The sequence below is a fragment of the Mirounga angustirostris genome, unplaced genomic scaffold (genome assembly GCF_029215605.1).
Source record: "Mirounga angustirostris isolate CCGP_5_RB_7025 unplaced genomic scaffold, mMirAng1.0.hap1 SCAF_5, whole genome shotgun sequence".
NCBI lineage: Eukaryota > Metazoa > Chordata > Mammalia > Carnivora > Phocidae > Mirounga > Mirounga angustirostris.
Window position 1 is genome coordinate 20,459,705 of NW_026991713.1, and position 20,990 is coordinate 20,480,694.

At 39.6% G+C, this 20,990-nt stretch overlaps 1 protein-coding gene across 1 annotated transcript in view; it reads right to left on the reverse strand.

The window, feature by feature from the left end:
* Positions 1-20,990, reverse strand: part of ANO4 (anoctamin 4) — a 396,544-nt gene that overhangs the window by 103,887 nt on the left and 271,667 nt on the right. The window contains exon 9 of the mRNA XM_045872759.3: positions 2,307-2,413. Coding sequence (XP_045728715.1) covers positions 2,307-2,413 — 107 coding nt within the window. The remainder of the gene's footprint in view (positions 1-2,306; positions 2,414-20,990) is intronic.

The following is a 20,990-nucleotide window of genomic DNA, read 5'->3' on the forward strand; positions in this document are numbered from 1 at the left end:
TGTTGAGCAACAATTCTCCCACACTGTACCAGGGTAGTTGTTTTGCTGAATTCGAGTGTAGGACTTTACATTTACAAACCATTAAATGTCATCTTGTTGGATTTGCCTGAGATTTCCAGATCACTGAGATTTTTTAGGCTCCTGACTCCAATGACAAACATATTTAATGCATTCTTCCAGAGTCCACCCCACCTGAAAGCTTGATGGGCAGGCTGTTTAGGCCAAGTACCAGTTATCAATATATTTGCCCCTTAGCTCCAAGTACACTTTCATTGCCTACTTTGCAAAAATGGAGCTAGACCTTGTAAATATTTCTCCTTTACCAGATTGTACAATGTTAAGCTTTGTCAGTAGAAGGCACTGGAAAGACCCTGGAGGAGGAAGTTTGTCTTCCTGGCACCAATCTGCTCCCTCAGCAGGCTTCTGCAACACATGGCTTCTATGGCACCAACTTCCTACAGGGCGTGATGGCCAGTAGCACATGGCACCTCCCCAAGGGCAGGTATTTCCTTGAACAGGACAGTGCTGTTGGTGCAACACCTCCCAATGAATGGCTTCCCTGGAACCCCTCTAGGTAGTTCCCCCTCCAGTACCCCCAGAAAACTGCCCTGCCACCCAGTGAACCACAGCTACATCACTTCCAACAGAATCTAGGTCTCAGCTTTGTGGGGAGAGTCTCTCTAGAAATGGTAGCTGCCCTTAATATCTGCTGTATCTTTATTCTCTAGAGTTCTCCTTAACCTTTACTAGCCAATCCCTGATTACTCCAATCCTCTCTCATAGTTTTTATATTAATATAAATATTTAATAATATATTTTATATTAAACTTTCTCTGTAAAAATTATGTGTGATTTTTTTGTCTCCTGACTAGGTCATTATTCAAACTATTGATAAAAATCTTGTTTGGAAAGAGATAAGGACAAAGCCACCTGAATCCTCTTGATCTATGATAATCTGTTTAATAAGGGAGAAAATCTGGTAATATGGAAAGGTTCTCATAAAAATGCCCCCAATATAAATTATGAGTGTCCATCAATAGATGAATGGATAAATATGTGGTATATATACATACCCCCCCCCACACACAATGGAATATTACTCAGCCATAAAAAAGAATGAAATCTTGCCATTTGCAACAACATGGATAGATCTAGAAGATGGACAGCTAAATGAAGTGAATCAGTCAGAGAAAGACAAATAGCATATGATTTCACTCTTATGTAGAATATAAGAAACAAAACAAAGAATAAAAGAGATAAACCAAAAGACAGACTCTTAACTAAAGAGAACAAACTGATGGTTACCAGAGGTGGGAGTGGATGGGTAGGTGAAATAGGTGAAGGGAATCAAGGCATACTTATCAGGATGAGCATTGTGTACAGAACTGCTGAATCCCTATATTGTACACCTGAAGCTAAGATAACACTGTATATTAATTATACTGGAATTTAAAAAGTCAAATGAAAAATAAAATACATATATATGAATTATGGAAGCTGTTTAATGGGGAAGGTGATTATTCGGAGAATTTCCTTATGTGTGACAGCTCGTCTCTTCACTTGCCTAGAACAACTCCCCCTACCTCCTCCCCTGCCACCACCATCTTCCCACATCAGCCCCTTCTTTTCATCAGGTCTCAGTTCAAACCCCGGCTTCTCAGTGAAGCTTCCCCTGACCGCTTTATCTCAGCTTGAACTCACCATTTCAATTTTTTTGTATTACTCATTGTATTTACTTATTTGTTTATTGTCGGCTTTTAACTTCTTGAATATATGCTCCAGGAGAGAACCATGCCCATCTCCCCAACATCCAGCCCAGTGCCTGGCACATAATAAGCATTCCATAAATATTTGTTGAAACTGAGAGAATTTCTCTATGATCTGAGGTAAATGAGGTAACATGCTATTTTAAACATCTTTTTTTTTTTTTTAAGATTTTATTTATTTATTTGACAGAGAGAGACACAGCGAGAGGGGAACACAAGCAGGGGGAGAGGGAGAAGCAGGCTTCCTGCAGAGCGGGGAGCCCGATGTGGGACTCGATCCCAGGACCCTGGGATCATGACCCGAGCCGAAGGCAGACGCTTAACGACTGAGCCACCCAGGCGCCCCGGTAACATGCTATTTTAAAGAGATCTAAGAATGATATTAAGATTTTTACACTTGTGAGTTATCCATCAAGGGAGTAGAGATTTTATAAATGATGAGCGGTTCTAGAATTGATATAAACTTTATAAAACCAAAGGGAAAAAGTCTGTAATCCCCCAAATTAGATGTAGCGCTTGTTATACTAATATACTACTTACCAATTTTGTTTTTTCCTTCTTCATACTTTATTCTTTGTAAAATATGATGTACGATTCTACTTCTTGTGGCGTTGTTGAAGAAAGTGTCTTTGTTGTGTATGATGAAGCTGCACACACATATTGAAAACACAAGCTGAAGGTTAACTGGAGATGATGGATCTAACCTTTGACATAATGTGGTATTACTCATGCAGAGGTGTCTTCAATCAGTCACAGAGGGGATAGGTCTGGAACAGCATAAGAGAGCCCAGAGATCACACCAGGGGCAGGGGGCTCACACACCTCAGTAGTTTTGGTTCTAGGTCTCCTGAGCGTTAACATAATTATGCCAGGAAGGAGCTGGAGCTAAATGCAATTAAGAAACCTTAAAATAAGTTTTTTTCCTCAGTAAGGTCATTAGATAATTCAACTAAAAATGTATTTTGTTTTTAGCTCCTCTCGTCTCCCACCCCACCCCTTCCATGTCATAACCACCTGGCTTTTCAGAAATTTTAAGATGTGAAACTGGTTTGGGTGGTGGATATGGGAGTTAGATAATAAGCTCTGGTCTGGCTCAGGGCCTCTGTCTGTTCTTTTCCCATGTTCCTTGCTTGATGGGACTCCTCTCCTAAAGCATATACTTAAAATTGCTTTCTTTCTCAGCCAGTGGATGACCCAGGGCTCATACATAACACACACACACACACACACACACACGAAACTGGGTTTCCCAGTGGATACTCCTACCCTACTGACGACTGAGAGGCTTTAGGTGACAGAGCTTCTAGGACCACAATATCCGGCATGAAGTGGACAAATGGTACAACATTAGACATACTGTAAGTATAATTGCTTCATAAATTGTGAAGTTTATTAACTCAGCAAACTTTTATGAGGTACCTCCTAAGAGTGGGGACACTGTGGAAGGCATATCAACATTGGCAGCCACTGCCTTCAAAACCCAGCTCATAATCCGCCTCCCCCAATAGGCCTCCTCACCCCTCCAACTCCACTCCTTTCCCACAGAGTTCAGTATTCCCTCCTCTGTGCTACTTCTTATCTTGTAAGCACATCGATTTATCAATTATTCTGTATTGTCACTTTTTTCCATTCATTCATTCATTCATTCATTCATTCATTCATTTTCATTCAGCAAATGTTTATTGAGGGCTCTGTCTAGGGTACTGATTACAGAGTGGTAAACAAAACAGATAAAAATCTTTGTTCTTGAGAGGCTTACAGTCTAGCAGGAAAGACAAACCATAAAGGAAATGAACATAATCGTACAGGTGAGATGGGCAGAATCAACCTCCCTTTGCATGTCTGTATCCCACACAAGATTGTGAACTCATTCAAGAAGTTTGAATCATACTAATTTCTGTAGCCCCAGCATCTAGTGAGTAGCTGGTACAAATTACAGGTATACGTTTTTGAATAGCAGTAATTGAGGGTCATTCGGATTTATGTTGGGAAAATTGCTATTAAATGTTTTTCTTCAAGAAGATGGATTCCCAGGAGTTGTTCAAATGTCAGGATGAAGAGAGAAAACTGACCTAGAGAAGATAGTCCAGGCACGGGGTCTGGCTTAGGAACAGCAGGGAATGTGAGTTTGGGATAACATACAAAGGGGATAAAGGCCAGAGAATATGAAAATAAAATGCAATTCATGTGAGTTGATTCCCTGGAGAAGTATTTTCCTCTCACTTTTACTTCCCTAGGATTCTGTTATAGAATACTATTCTCAGAAAAAGTAATCTGACTTGGTGGATGAGAGATAAATGCTATGTGGGTGAATGAGGAAGCTGCAGAGTTTAGTTGGTATTTTCTTTCGGCTTTTCTGAAAACATTTTATTTCATCAGAGGGAGAGAGGAAAACCGAAAGTTACATTGAACGCAGTTCCTTTTATTTTATCCTCCTCTGTTTTCTCACCTTATTTAAGACAGACCATTCCATTTTAATACCAAATAAAGATGCCATAAAGAAACAAAAAAGCCCATTTTTGACTCACAATACCAAATGATAACTGAAAGCTGATAAGCATGACCATGCTTGACAGGACAATTCTGGCCTAAAAGCCCATGTCCCTCCACCATTAAATGGTTTTCTGCTTTCTTCTCCTTTTACAGCACATTACATTTGGGAGCTCATGTAATAGTTCTCTATAATAAGCACTGCAGATGAGCTTCAAAATTTTGTTTTCCTCTTCCTTATATCTAGGTTGTACCTGGAGCCTGGAGATTCTATAGTGGGAACAAATATATAGGGCACGTGCCAGGCACTATTCTAAGCACTCTAGATATATTAACTCATTCAATCCTTGCAATAACCAGGACATAGTATTTTATAGCTCCATCTTACAGGTGAAGAATCAGAGAAGGTGAGTGATGCACCCAAAGTCACTCAACTAAGGGGGAGAGCCAGGATTTCAACTCAGGCAGTCTGGCTCCAGAGGCTGCCCTCTTACCCACTCCACTCACCTGTCTCCCTGTGCCAGAAGCTTCCTGACTCCTGGAGGCTGCCTCTCCTTGAGATTAGCCCAAGAGCTGCTCTGCCTGGAATGCTTTCCTTGCTTCCACTCATTCTTTGAGCCTCAGCTCAGGGCACATCTCACTCTAAGGGTCTTCCTTGATCCCCTTGCCCTCCCCCTGAAAAGTAATATGGTGCTACAATAAGAGAAGGAGGGAGAAAATCATTTAATGCAGCTTTAAATTCTAACATTACCCCTCCTTCCCCTTAAGACTTTGAAGTGAGACAGTCAACAGAATAAACCCTAGTTTTGTCACTTACTATGTGCTATTGGGACTGTCCCTCAACTTCCCTGGATCTTGGTTTCCTCATTTATGAAATGGGGAGAACACTGTAATTACCCTCATAGCATTTTTGTAGAATCAGGCGAGATGACAAGGATTGCAGAACCCCACTGTCCTGTGTTTAATAAGCTCTCAGAGTTAGCAGTCATCGTTGCTGTTGTTTCTATGACACCATATAGAAACTGTCTGCCTACATACCTGACTTCTCTGGATGAGCTTCTTGAGGGCAGGGACCAGCCATGCTCATCTCTGTATTCTCAGCACTAGTACGGAGCTTGGCACATGAGCAGCCCTTACAATTGGCTCAAATGAACTGACCTTCTGGAGAACACTTGCTAACATTGGGGGCTATGTGACTAAATATCATCTCCTTATACCTTGGCATCTACTTCTTCCTGGAAATATTTCTACCCATTTCATCTTTCCAGCTACCACATGAACCATTCTCTCCACATTGCCAAAGGATTTTCATACATGGTGTGGAACAATCTCATTTTCTCTGTTACTCTTTCAAACTGAAGGGCTAAGAGAAGGCACAGTGATGATTCTTGGCATCATTGTTCTCAAACTTTCCTTAACCACTTAACCAAAACAACTTTCTTCAAATGAAATCACACATATATACGCATGCACACACACATGCACGATGTAAGCTGAGCTGTTCTGGCAAACATAAAACTTGGGGGCTCAGTCTCTGAGGTGTCAGCGCTCTGTGTAGGCTTAGAAACTCTGCTTTCATATATTACTGGTGGGTCAGCAAACTAGTAAAAATTCTTTAAGGGCCATTTGACCAAGTCTATCAAAATTATATATATCTTATATATATGTTTAGTTATAATAATATTAATAACTATATAGAATAATTACATTATATATTAATATATACATATCTTCTGGCCAGCAATTCTTTTAGAAGTTTATTCTACAAATACATTTACCCATGTGCAAAGTGGCATTAAGATAATAAAAAACCCTCATTATGGCATGGGTTATAATAGCAAAATTCAGTGGGAGTAAAGATAAATTATAGTACACCTCAACAATGAAATACTCTGCATCTGTAAAGAGATTAAGGGTGTTCAGTATAGTTATAAGAAGATCTTCAAGATACTACAGGGGAAAACAAGGTTCAAAATAGTCACACAGCTATTTGTTGTTGCTGTTTTTTTTTTTTTTAAGATTTTATTTGAGAGAGAGAGAGCGCACGCAAGCAGGGGAGGGGCAGAGGGAGAAGCAGACTCCCCGCTGAGCAGAGAGTCGGACATGGGGCTCAATGCCAGGACCCCAGGATCATGACCTGCAGCAAAGGCAGATGCTTAACTGACTGACCCACTCAGGTGCCTCACAGCTATTTGTATCAAAGAGAAAAACATACATATATAAGGAAGTACATATAAATGTAATGATGTATTTATTTGCTTGCACATGCACAGGATGACTATGGAAAGGACACATAGATATCCAAAAATACTAGCTGCCTCTGGGAAGATCTAGGAGGCTGGAAAGGAAGGAAACTTCACTGACACACTCAGGAAATTTTTATCATATGTAAGTACTACCTATAAAAAAAAACATGAAATATTTTTTAAAAGAAATTTTTAAAGGGAAAATGCAATTTCTGTTCTAGGTGTGTTCTCTCCTTCGCCCTGAAGGATAAGGAGAGGAATAAACTGAATTGGCAGAGGAACAATTATGTGATTGAGGCTCTGCACATATATCTCCTTGTCCTACCCTTTGGAGTGGTTATGTAATATGCCCAAAGTCACACAACTGAGGAAGGATTTAAAACCCATCTGTCGGTTCCAAATTTTCCCATTCATCTGTAAAAGGAACTGCTGAGAGCACATGCCTGCCTGTATGCATGTGTGTGTGAATGGCACTTTCTGGATGCTTTCATCTGGCCCCATGAGGAAGGCCCTGCTGACCTGTCACCAAGTAATAGGCAAACCTGAACCTGAAGTTCCTACAGATTCCCCTCTAGGGTCTCTACTCTTGCTTTCTCTGGAGGTCAGCAGCCCTCAATTTTCACTTGATGAGCCTCCCAATCTCCTCCCTCCATGTTAGGAAGGGCAAAAACTGGAAGAGAATATGTGATGAAATTATGTTTTAGCTACAGACTCCCTGAGGCTGTGGTTATTTGCATTCTGTTATATGCTCTCCTGCAGCCAACCATCCATGGCAGTGTTGTAAAGTACTGTGATATCCTGGCTGTAAACTTTATGTAAATGTTCTGCTTGTTCTGTGCAAAGAATTGTTCACTGAGAGTGCTACATGTGGATGTGGGCAGTGGGTACAAGGGAATGTGGGTGTTATGCATGTATGTATTTTGAGTGAAGGTAATGAAAAGGTGGAAAGAACCTAGTTTTTCTCCTCAGAGGAGCCTCTGTTATTAGGTAAAATGAGAAACAGACAAACATTCAAGGGTGTGAATTGGGGAAAGGTGTTCATTAGAGCTGGGTATAAAATCAGCTTATCATTAAATGTGTTACTTTTATTTTTTTTTTTTAAGATTTTATTTATTTGACAGAGAGAGACACAGCGAGAGAGGGAACACAAGCAGGGGGAGTGGGAGAGGGAGAAGCAGGCTTCCCGCAGAGCAGGGAGCCTGATGCGGGGCTCGATCCCAGGACCCCGGAGATCATGACCTGAGCCAAAGGCAGACGCTTAACGACTGAGCCACCCAGGCGCCCCTAAATGTGTTACTTTTAGACAAACACCAACTCGTGTTTTATTTTTTAAACTTTCCTCTTAGGCAATAGCTATTAAGATATGACTACACTTTCTTCACAATTAATTTAGTACAAATTATCTAGAGTCCAGTGTTGTTGAATAGGAATTTCTGAGATAATGAAAATGTTCTTTATCTGTGCTATCCAAAATGGCAGCCACTAGTCACATGTAGCTACTGAACATTTAAACTGTGGATAGCACAAATGAAAAAGTAAATTTTTACTTTTACTTAATTTTAACTGATTAAAATTAAAATATAAATAGCCACATGTGGCTAGTAGATAGACAATTGCCTCAAATGTGAATGACAATTTGAGCATGTGGGCAAAGCCTCAATAATGGAATCCTTATCCTGCATCTCCCTTTGACTACAAAAACTGGAGGAGGAGAGTGAGTGAAAATGCCCTATAGGACTATGTACAGGTCATGGGTTCAAGTCTTCCTCTTCATTTTAGCTGTGTGGCTTTGGGGAAGTCAGTGAGTTTCTTTGGTACACAGTTACTTGTCAGGAAAATGAGGGTCATATGTCTTGGTTGCCCAAGGATGGGGTTAATCACAAAGTGAGACTATAAAGTATTGAGATAGATCATCAAACCTAGTTGGTAGGTGACTGGACAACTCAAACCCAACATGTCCCAAATAGAATTCTTGATCTATACCCTTGTAAGGTAATCTGCTTTCCCCCTCATCTTTTCCATCTTAAAAAAATGGCACTGTGACACATCCAATTTCTCAAGTCATAAACTTGAGATGCATCCTCTATCCTCTCTTTCTCTCATGTTCAATATCCAATCAAATTTTTTGAGTTCCTCTTCCCAAATGTTATCCTGAATCTGATCCTTTATCACCCTCTTTGCTTTGAAGTTTTTTCCAAGAGCATTGTAATAATTTCCTAACTATTCCAATTTCACTTTCTCCCATCAGTTCATTCTCTATATAGCAAGGATCTTTTAAAACAAAATCTCATCCCTCTTCTGCTTAAAACTCTTCACCAACTTCCCATAGATTTGGAATAAAGCCTAAACTCCTTTCCATGGTCTACATGCTCCTGCTACATGGTCTGGTCCTGCCTACACCAATGCGCTTATTTCTTCTCTTCTTCCTCTTGCTCATTATAAACCAGCAACATTGCTTTTTCTTCTGCCCTTGAAAAAACCCAGCTTGATACTGTCCAGGGCTTTTGTTCATACAACTCCCAGGTTTTTGCACAACTTGTTTCTTTCCAACATTTGGGTCTCAACTTAAATGTCACCTTTAATACCTTAGCTAGGATAGTTACCCTCCTGTCCCTCAAGTCTCTCTCTCTCTCTTCTATTACCTTGTTTTATCTTTTTTTCTTATGTTTTACTTTCTGAACTTTTTTTTTTTTTTTGCGGGGGCGGGTGGGGAGATGTATCTACACGTTCATTGTCTGCCCACCTTCCCCTATGGAATGATTGCAACCAAATACTGACTCCACATGGGACCAGTGGAAGAAGTGGCCAGCTTAACCCAGGACGACTGCTGAAATAAAAGACACAGGAGCAAATAAAATGTGTTTTAAGTTAATTTTGTGATAGATTCTTATGTAGCAATGGGTGACCAATATGTGAGTCTTTTCTGATGGCTAAAGTTGTATTATTTCATAATACAAAAAGAATAGTGAAATCTAATGCTTTGAAAAATATTTCAGAAAACTTTCTCAATTAGACTTTTAAATAGAGATTTTTTAACAAGGAGAAGCAAAGGTGATACAGTTAACTGTCACTTAAATTATGTCCTCAAATTAATGAAAATCTAAGTAGGAACAAAGCAACCAATTAATTTTTTATGTGACAAGGCCTATTTTGAGAGTTTTTTTGGGCTTTAGGTACCACAATGCCATAACTAACTTCTTATCTTAAGTGTAGTTGTTATGAATAAAAGGATGAGATAACTATCAGACCAAATATATAATATACATAGTATTTAGAGTTCTGACCGTTTGGTAAAGATTTTAAAGCCTCTTCATAGGATTAAGGTGATAAAGCTGCTGAAATACAAAGCAATGTGAGACATTTTTCTTATTCCATTGGTCATTTCTAATTGTACTTCATGACATGTCTTTTCTATTTGAACATTATTAAATACAAATTAAGCAATACTTGCTCTTGAGACTTCCAGGTAAAGATGGGAAATTAAACACTTGCATTTAATTTGGCTCTCAAGGCCTCATGAAAATAACATTAATGTGTATGTGTTTACTTTTTTAAAAAAATATTTTATTTATTTGAGAAAGAGAGAGAGAGAGCACACAAGCAGGGGGAGAGGCAGAGGGAAAGTGAGAAGCAGACTCCATGAGCAGGGAGCCCTATGCAGGGCGGTGTGTGTGTTTACATATAAACTTTACCTTGAGGTATAAACTCTCAAGCAACAAAGACAGCCCAGAGCAGCAGCAAAAAAATGTTGGAATGTGAGAAGCAGACAAACAGGTAGTAACAGACTTTAGCAGATTCCTAAACCAGCTCTGGGCAAGACCAAGAACAGTCATATTTAGACTACAACATTTCACAAAATTTTAGAACTAGGGCATCAGTGGCCTCTAGAAGCTGGGTGAAGGGGATGCTAAAATAAGTATTGGTTGAAAGCTGCTTAGGAAGAAGTTAGATCCTGAGATCTTCACCTGTACTTTAACAGAAGCCTGGAGAGTTGCATTTTGTTTCTTGTGAGGATTTTTTTTTTTTTTTTTTTTTTTTTTTGCATAGGGTAATAATACAGCCCCTGAAGTATAAACATCAGACATGGTTAGGGGTAGAGGAACCATAGTGAAAACTGGAGGACCAAGTGAATGTTTGCATTCTGGATGCCAAGATTCCCAACTGTCTTCATCTGCTTAGGCTCCAGAACATTGGCAGCCAGGTTTTGACTTTCTAGACAGGACACTAGCAGAGACTTCTCTGGGAAATCTGACTGGTTTAAGATGAAATATCTGAAGAGGGAGAGATTAGAGACTCCAAAATGAACCCCGCCCCCCAGCCATTTCCCTTCAACAAAACTACCAGTTGATAACCCCATCCATTACTCTGAAATTGTACTCAAGTTTTACATTTCCTATTCTTTAACATGGACAGTCAGCCAAAGATTACTGGGTATCTGAAGAAATTCATTAACGAAAAAAGAGAATAATAAAGACAGTAAAAAATAAACAGAAACATGTTAGAGGATATTAGACTATGTGGAGTGATCAAACATTAAAAAAATACCATTATGCTCAGAAAGTTAAGATATTTTAATTGTGAAAAAGCTCAAAATAGGATTTTAAAAAGCTAGAACATTATGAAAATTAAAATAGCCCTTGTAAATTAAAACAAAATGATAGCACAATTTAAAAACTTAATAGAAGCATTTGAAAATAAGTTGAAATCTTCCAGAAAATAAGTTGGGAAAAATCTCCTAGAGCAAAAATTTGCAGATTAACAAAAAGGAGAGAAAAGACAGACATGAGAGGATCAGCTAGGAATTCTATAAAGAGAAAAGGGATAAATCATGTGCAAAATTCAAAAATTATTCAAGAAAATGTCCCCGAACTGAAAAAGAGTATTCAAGTTGAAAGGGTCCACTGATGATTCAATAACACAAATGAACACAGAGCCACCTCAAGATACGTTACTGTGATATTTCAGAACACTGGGGACAAAGAGAAAACCATACAAACTCACACAGAGGAGAAAACAGGTTACAATAGAGAGAATTAGGAATTGGAACGTTTCTGAAGTCCCAAGTAGCAATACTGAGTTTTGGAATCAAAGGAACAAGACCTTCAAAATTCTGAGGGAAAAGTATTTATGATCAAACAATCATAAAGAGTGAAACACAATAAATATGTGTACTCTAGCTGCTATAACAAAGTACCACAGATTGGGTGGCTTAAACAAAATAAATTAATTTTCTACACTCTGGAGGAAGAAGCTGCCTCAAGCCTAGATGGAATTACTTCCTATAAACCCAAAAGATTGCAGGCAAGAAAAGGAGGAGGAAAGCTGCAGGAGAGAAAAGACGACAAGAGAAAAAAGTGGTATCTTGGACTTGCTAGCAGTTCAGACCAGTCCTAAATTATCTCCATCTTTAGCAATGGACAGAGAAAATCAACATATATAGAATGCACATACAGCAAAATTATCTATTCATATATCAGGTACATTTATTATTAATAGGCAAATTTATTGAACATTTACCATAGGCATTTATATAGTGTGCTAATTTTCACATTGCACGGGTAGTATTAAGAATCCCAATTTACAGATAAAGAAATTGAAGCTCAGAATCATACAGCTTGTGAGCTGCAGCGCTGGGATCCGGGGCCCAGGTCTCACAGACTCCAGAGCCTGTGTGAGCTCAACCACTAAGCCTTAAGGACAGACACTGTGATTCATTCATCCTTGTCCAGCCCTACACAGTGCCTGTCACAGAACTGGTACTTGATGCTGACTGAACTGAAATGGATATTCAGGATGAAAATATGAAAGCACTGCCGTATTTACATTTATTAGAGATCACTGTTATTTCCCATTCAAAAGTGAGCCAGAATGAAGAGGAAATCATTTTTAAAAAAAATCTGTAAAAACAATTTGGAAACCTAGTGATTTCCTAATTAATCCTCAGAGCAGAAAAATCCAATTTAGAATAACCCAGGCCTCAGCTCTCTACTAAGTAGGGTGCTACTGTAATTGAGTCAATAGTTAAGGTTTTGCCTGATTTACTAAGGCAATTATCACTGCATAAATTGATCATTCAGTGACTCATCCGTGGCTATTGTCTTAGTCTGGTCTTGGTCATGGGTCTTGTTTTTATATTCCTTTATATTGGAGTGGAGTAGGACTGAGTGCTGACCAAAGGGACAGATCTACTTTCTTGCAGTTCATCTGTATTGCTGTGGTCAGCAAAGACGTAGAAACTCTGACAAGTATCCACAAAAACTGAAAGTTGGTAAAGTTTATTCTCCATAATTCCCTGGTCTTTTTTCTTTTTTGACATCCCCCTCCCCATCTTAGTGAGATCCTTTATCTATCCCTGCTTAGCCAAAGTGCTCCCTCTTAGCTCTTCCTTCCTCCTCTTCTTTTTTTTTTTTTTTTTTAAGATTTATTTATTTGAGAGAGAGCACGAGCATGAGCAGGGCTGGAGGGGGGGAGAAGGAGAAGCAGGCTCCCCACTGAGCAGGGAGCCTGATATAGGGCTCAATCCCAGGACCCTGAGATCATGGCAGGACCCAGAGCTGAAGGCAGACACTTAAGTGACTGAGCCACCCAGGCGCCCCTCCTCTTCTTTATTTTTAGATCTCTAGAAAAGAGCTGATAAGCTTACTCATAATGGGTTATAAATGAAGAATAACATTAAAACTTTCATCTTTCCCAGGGACATTTATTTTAAATGAGGATCACTTTAGCCAAAGGATTAAATTTCACATTGTAAAACTCCAGGTATTAGAGGCTGTACAGTCACGGAGTTCTCGCTTAGCTCCCTCTTCTCTACTCTCCTCTGTAATGCTAGAGCAGGGACTCTGCCAACTACAGTTCTACTTGTGGCTGGCTCTCTGATATGTTCTGCCAGTAGGGGGCACTACAGAGGGGGGATTGGAAGGGGAACAACAGGTGAAGGGATCTGGTCTTTGCTGTTTGCCTAGTGTCCTGACAACATAGATCCAGCAGTGATTCTTCAGTCTCAAAGTCGCAGTTGGTTCCAATTTCCATCTTAAAAACAAAAACAAAAACAAAAAAAACCCACCCCAAACTAGACTCACCACATTGTCCCACAGCCCAGAGGTACTAGCACCAGCAGGGCAGCATTTCCTCCTCAGAGGAAATGGGGGGTGAGCTCCAGCGGGCAACCTTCTCTGAGCTCGAAGCTTCTGATAAACCCAACTTTTTCCTTCAGACCCCCTAGCCCTAGGGGCAGTATCTTCTTCCCACACCTCCTGCAGTTAATATCTGTGGACTCAGTGCTCCCTTTATGATATTTTATTTCTCTGATACTTATTTAATGGATTCTCCACATTAACCTCTCCGCTGAAACAACTGCTAGGTTTCAGTTTTCCTGAGTGGAGCCTGAGAGGTCCAGGGAGCTAGAAAGAGAAACATCCTTCGGGAAAAAGGCCTTCTCTCTCTTTGAAATCATATACAACATAAACAACCATCTACCTATCCTGCTTGTTAATCTGACAGGAATATCACCATGGTATCAAGATGGTTTCTGAATTTGAATTTTGAAATATTTCAATTCCAAGTCTAATTTCTACCCTACAGAGTTTTTCTCTAGTCTGCCTGTCTTTGTTAACTTGTATGGAAACTTTCTTTCCTAAAAATATGGAGGGTGTTCAAAACAAAGCAAAACAGTGCAAGACATCATCCGAACCCTAGGTAGAGCTATAGACTAATGTGCTATATAAATGTGACAGGACAAAATAATATTAACATAACATATTCCTGGGTAGATTCCCAATTTGCTGCTTTTCTTAAAGATGATACATTCCTACCCATTATCATGGACTTGCAGTCCCTCTTTCTGGGGAGAAGTACGATTTCCCATCCCATTTCAGTGCTTGGCCCTAAGACTTGTTTTGACCAATGGAATATAAGCAGAAGTGATTATGGCACATCTGAGCAGAAATTTTAAGAGCCAATGTGTGGCTCTACCATAACTTTTTCCCTCTGTCATGAGAATGCATGTCTTAGGTATAGGTTGCATCTTCAACCAATATCACATAAGAAAGAAAACATGTAAAGCAGAGTATCAGCTGGCCCACGGCTAATATATTATGTGAGCAAGAAATAAGTAAGACGCTTTGAGTAAGACATGGGGACTTGAGGGGTGTTAGTGTAGCAGAAACTAGCATAATCTGACTGGCACAGTCTCTCACCCAACAAAGGCAATCCTGTAATTTATGGCTTAATTTACTCTGTCCTGAAGAGGATGGATTTTTTTTTCTTCTTCCTTGTGGAGAAGCTATGCCAGTCCACGTAACAAAGTAATGGGAGAGAGGGGTAAGGCTTATGGGGAGGAGGGGAGTGAAAAGCCATGGACACTTCAGTGGAGGAGAGATACTTTTGTCAGAGATAGTAAGGGAGGGTGCGAAGGAAGAAGAAGCGATGATAACAAGTGGTTGCTGAGACCATGAACTTGGCTTTTTTGTGTCCTTTGAGAAACTTGAATAAAAACTGGAAATCCCTTCTAATTACTTTTGGCTGCTGAATTGTGCTTTGTGCAACACCAGAGATATGGAAACAAATAATTGGGGTACAATATAATCACTGCTGTAATCACAGTATTTACAAAGGCTAATGGGCCCAGAAGTCGAACGCCATCTGCATGAGACACGAGGGGTTTCGCAAAGATGACAACATCTGAACTAGTTCCTGAGGGAAGAACAGGCTTTCACCAGATAGTGAGAGGGAAGAGCACACCTTAGGAACACATAACAGGAGTCCCAGGATAGGCAGGTAGCCTCCAGTGCTGCGTGGTAGGAACTTTTGGCACATCCAGCCTAGGAGGCTGGGAGGGGAGAAAAGCAGTTTTGTGTGCCATGCCCTAAGGAGTCTGAATTTGATCCGAAAGGGCTTAGGAAACCCTTGAAAGCTGTTAAGCAAGGAAGCAATGCAACCACATGTGGCAGTGCATTTTATTCACTGCTAAGGGATGAGGGAGGGTGGAAATCCAAGATACTCTCCTTGTCAACCTGTGGGCTGTGAATTCTTGGAGGAAGGGTATCCTAATTGTACAAAGGTGCTGTATGAGTTAGTGGTAGGAGCCTTGCGTGTGCCCCAGCTACATGGGTGTGGTGGATATGGGAGTGGGGAGAGATGAAGGAGTTGAGCAGACTTCTAATTGTTCATGCAAGAGTTGGTGGCCACTTTGACTAAGGCACTGGCAGTGAGGTCAGAAAGGAGGAGCTAGGACCAAAAGGACTGAGTGGTAATGGTGGACAATGAGGAAGAGAGTAGTGTCAAAGTTGGTCAACATGCAGTGGTGACACCATTAATCAGGAGTGGAAAACACAAAATTGATGTTGTGGGTGTCGTACTGGGGGTGAGAAAAGTGGGGAATGAGAAGAATCAAATTTATTCCCAGGGATAAAGACATTTCTAAGACATGGTTCTGAATTATCAGTCATTTGTTGAATAAAGTACTATTCACAAAGGCCCCAGGTTTAACTCCTGTCCCCCACCCCCCGCAGTGCCATTCTCAGATGTAAGATGCACCCTGTCCAGGCCTGGATTTTAGAGGGCTCATAAATCAGCCTCCCCAGATGTACTGCTTCCCACAGGGTGAGATATTGGCCAGGCCAAGAGGATGTGCCCACTTGCAGCCTACCCCCAAATCACCAAGCCATTTCTGGTCTTTGTGGACCTCTCAGGCCTACCTCCTAAAGACAGTTCTATGCTTACCAAGAAACCAAGATGTTTGCAGGGGACATGGATGGCACCTGGGCATGGGGCTTGGGTATCCACCCACGTGAGCCTGAGGCCACTCAGTGTGGGTCAGAGCTGGGGATAGGAAGAGAAGAGGGCAGGCCATGAAGGTGGTGGTGGGGGGAGGATTTTCCCGACACCCCACCAATGGAACAGATTTCAAAGAATCCTGAGAACTTAGATGTTCAGGTCTTTATGCAGGTATATTTGTCAAGGTAGTAAAAGAAACTGTTGTACTTGTTAACATGATTTATTACTTTTAATTATTTAGACATATGGTCTATAAGCTTCATTTGTACTCTGCCCCAAGCCTTACAATTGTTATGAGCAGGTCTCCCCTTCCTTTAGATTCAAGAGTGTAGGTTTAAAAGAGATAAATCTATTGTCTTTCATCCCCAAATCCTAATGAAGATAAATATGGGAGCTTGGGTTTGAGTATGCTAGCAGAGTAGGTAAGAGTGAGCTCGTGGAATCTGTTTGTTCAGGAGGATTTCCCACTTCTGCCAGCTCTGTAACTCCAATAACTGACTAACCCTCTCTGTTCCATTTCTCCATTCCTAAATGGATATGACAATACTACTAGTCTCATGAATAACCTGATGTCTAGTGAGTGCTTGATGAATGATAGCTGTGGTATCTTGGAAAGAGCATGGGTTTGGCAGATTTGGGTTCTAATCCCAAAGTTTGCTTGTTACTGTGTAGTCCTGGGTAAAGTACTTAACTTCTCTCTGAGTCTAGGTTCTACCTTTTATAAAGTAAGGATAATGAAATTATGCATAGCTGAGTTATTGCAAATAAAACAATGAATGAAGAACAGGCAGCACAGAGCTCCCCTACTGATCTCCCTTGTTCCTCCGGACCATTGTTCCAGATGATGTAATGCACAGCGTGATTATTCAACATGCAATCCATCCACAAATGCAGTCCTAGTCCCTTTGCTTCCCTTTTTGTTAACCCTTGCTTATTTTATTATATGTAAATTTGGCAAAACTTCCCTTTTTCTATAAATGCTTTAAATGGCCTTTCTACCATTTTGTGAGTAAAACAGTATCTTTCCAAATTTAATATGCTCAAGTTTAAAATTTAAGTTAAAAATATGTTCACATATATAAATATACATATGACCACAAAATAACATTCTCTACTACAGTATAATACTTGGCACACAATACATTAAAAGTATTTGTTGAATGAATTGATGAAAGAAAGTGAACATGATGCCAACAAATGGAAAGATATTCCATGCTGATGGACTGGAAGAATTAATATTGTTAAAATGTCCAAAGCAATCTACAGACTTGATGCAATTCCTATTAAAATACCAACAGCATTTTTCATAGAACTAGAACAAATAATACTAAAATTTGTATGGAACCACAAAAGACCCTGGATATCCAAAGCAATCTTGAGAAAGAAGAATGAAGCAAGAGGTATCATAATCCCAGATTTCAAGATACACTACAAAGATATAGTAATTAAAACAGTATGGTACTGGCATAGAAATAGATACACAGATCCATGGAACAGGAGAATTCAGAAATAAACCCATGCTTAGATGGTCAATTAATCTACAATGAAGGAGGCAAGAATATATAATGGGGAAAAGACAGTCTTTTCAATTACTGATACAGGGTAAACTGGACAGCTACATACAAAAGAATGAAACTAGACTTTCTTCAACCATACACAAAAATAAACTCAAAATGGACGAAAGACCTAAATGTGACACCTGAAATCATAAAAATCCTAGAAGAGAACACAGGCAGTAATATCTTGGATATCAACCTTAGCAACATTTTACTAGATATTTCTCCTTGGGCAAGAGAAACAAGTGCACAAATAAACTATTGGGACTACACCAAAACAAAAAGCTTTTGCACAGCAAAAGAACCATCAACAAAATAAAAAGACAACCTACTGAATGGGAGAAGATACATCCAATAAGGGTTAATATTTTAAAATATATAAAGAACTGATACAACTTGATACCAAAAAACAAACAAAAAACCAAACCAAAATCAAACAAAAAAACCCCAACTAATCTGATTTTAAAATGGGCAAAGAACCCGAAAAGACTTTTTTCCAAAGATATACAAATGGCCAACAGACACATAAAAGAGTACTCAACCTCACTCATCATAAGGGAAATGAAAATCAAAACTACAATGAAATATCACCTTACACCAGCCAGAATGGCTAGAATAAAAAAGACAAGCTAGACAAGTGTTGGAGAGGATATGGAGAAAAAGGAACCCTCATGCACTGTTGGTGAAAATGTAGAAAACAGTATGAAGTTTCCTCAAAAAATTAAAAATAGAAATACCATATGATCCAATAATCCCACTACTAGATGTTCACCCAAAGAAAACAAAAACACTAATTCAAAAAGATATATGCACCCCTATGTTTATTGCAGCATTATTTGCAATAGCCAAGATACAGGAGCAACTCAAGTGTCCATCCATAGATGCATCACGAGTTGATACACACACACACACACACACACACACAGGAATATTACTCAGCCATAAAAAAGAATGAAACCTTGCCATTTGTGACAACATGGATGGACCTAGAGGGTATTATGCTAAATGAAATAATTCAGACAGAGAAAGACAAATACCATATGACTTCTCTTATATGTGGAATCTACAAAACAAAACAAATTAACAAAGAAACACCCAAAAAAACCGACTTTTAAGTATGGGGAATGAACTGGTTGTTGCCACAGGGGAATGGGTGGGGGAATGGATGAAATAGTTAAAGAGGATTATGAGGTACAAACTTCCAGTTATAAAATAAGTAAGTCACAGATGAAAAGTGTAACATGAGGAATACAGTCAACAATATTGTAATAATGTTATAAGGTGACAGATGGTGACTACACTTAACCATGGTGAGAACTGAGTAACATATAGAATTGTTGAATCAATATGTTGTACACCTGAAACTAATATTAGCATGTGTGCTAATCATGCTTCAATAAAAATGTATTGTTGAATGAATGAGTTAATAAATGAAAAAACTATTTATAGGTGGATAAATGGAAAATAAAAATTTCTAAGTGCCTTACTCATAGTTGGCCCTACAGATACTAAGAAAACACAGCTAACTAACTATGGGGTTTCCAGACACCCAAAGGTGTATCTTCCCACATGACTAGGTGCATCTTTTGCCTCTTACACTAAACTCATTAAGTTATGTCCTACTTAAAAGAAGGCACATCATTTTCAGAAACATAAATCTCAGGCTGTGTGGCTTGTTTCATTTTCAACTCAGTATAAAACTTTCCAGGACAGATAGGTTTCCCCTGACTTTATGGATCAATAAAAACAACCTGCATATTGAGGATCCTAATGCCAAATAAGTGATTGCAATAAAACATGTGTTGTGAGCCCTGCTGTAAGTCATGGGGGCACTAAGAGAACATTAATCCTATCTAAATCAATATCAGTATCTCTTTGCCTAAAGGACTCTCTAAAGATTTCAGATCGATGAAAACACCAGAAAAACTCTGAACAGAAAATACAAAAAAAGGCACATGCTGGAAGAATCTGTAGCTTCAGCCATCCATGTTGACAGGAGTTAGAAAACAAACGTACATATATTACTGATAAATGTGAAATGGCAGTGTATCCTGCCTTCAGTCAGTTTGGGCTGCTATAAAAAATTACCATAGACTGGGAGGTGGCTTCTCAACAACTGAAATTTATTTCCAGGAGACTGGAAATCTGAGATCAGGGTGACAGTATGGTCCAGGTCTGGCAAGGGTCCTCTGCTGGTTGCAGACTTCTGGTTGTTTTCTCCCACAGTGGACAGTAAACTAGCTCTCTGGTTTCTCTTTAAGGCACTAATCCCTTTCTTGAGGGCTCTAGCATCATGACATAATCACCTCCTAAAGGTCTCGCTTCCTAATACTATCACAGTGGAGATTAGATGTAACATATGAATCGGAGGAGGCATAAACATTCAGTCCATAACATATCCACAACACTGAATAACATTTAGATTGAAAGGAATGCTATTCCAGTTCAGGTCAGATATTTAACTTTGCAAAAATTAGCCTTTGTCACCTCAAACTTGCCCTTTATACACTAACTGCAACTTTTCAGAGATTCTCCCAAGAAATTTCACTGTACTCGTGGTTCTTCTTCTTCTTCATCACCACCACCACCACCACATCTATCAATTATTGAGTGTTTTCTATGGGCCAGGTACTAGACTAAATATTTTACATAAGTCATTTCATTTAATGTCCCTACATCCTATTGCCACAACCCTCTCTTCTTTCTTTTCCTCCTGCCCAAACTTACCTGTCTTCTGTTCTGGACCCTTGGGGTTTTGCAGATTGGCCAGTTTATATAGTTGTGCTATAGGCAGAATAATGTCAACATCCTAATCCCTAGAACCTATGACTATTTTATATGGCAAAAAGGATTTAATATTTCAGATAGAACTAAGATTACTTGTCAGATTACTTCAAGGTAGGGAGATTATCCTGGACCATTCAGCAGGCCCAGTGTAATCACAAAGGTCCTTAAAAATGGAAGAGGAAGGAAGAAGAGTCAGAGAAGGAGGTGGGATGACAGAAGCAGGGTCAGAGTGAAATGATGTGATGTGAAAAGAACTCAACCACTGTTGCTGGCTTTGCAGATGAACGGAGGGGCCCAGAGCCAAGAATGCAGCAGCCTCCAGAAGCTGGAGAGGGCAAAGAAACAGATTCTCCCCCAGAGCCTCTACAAGA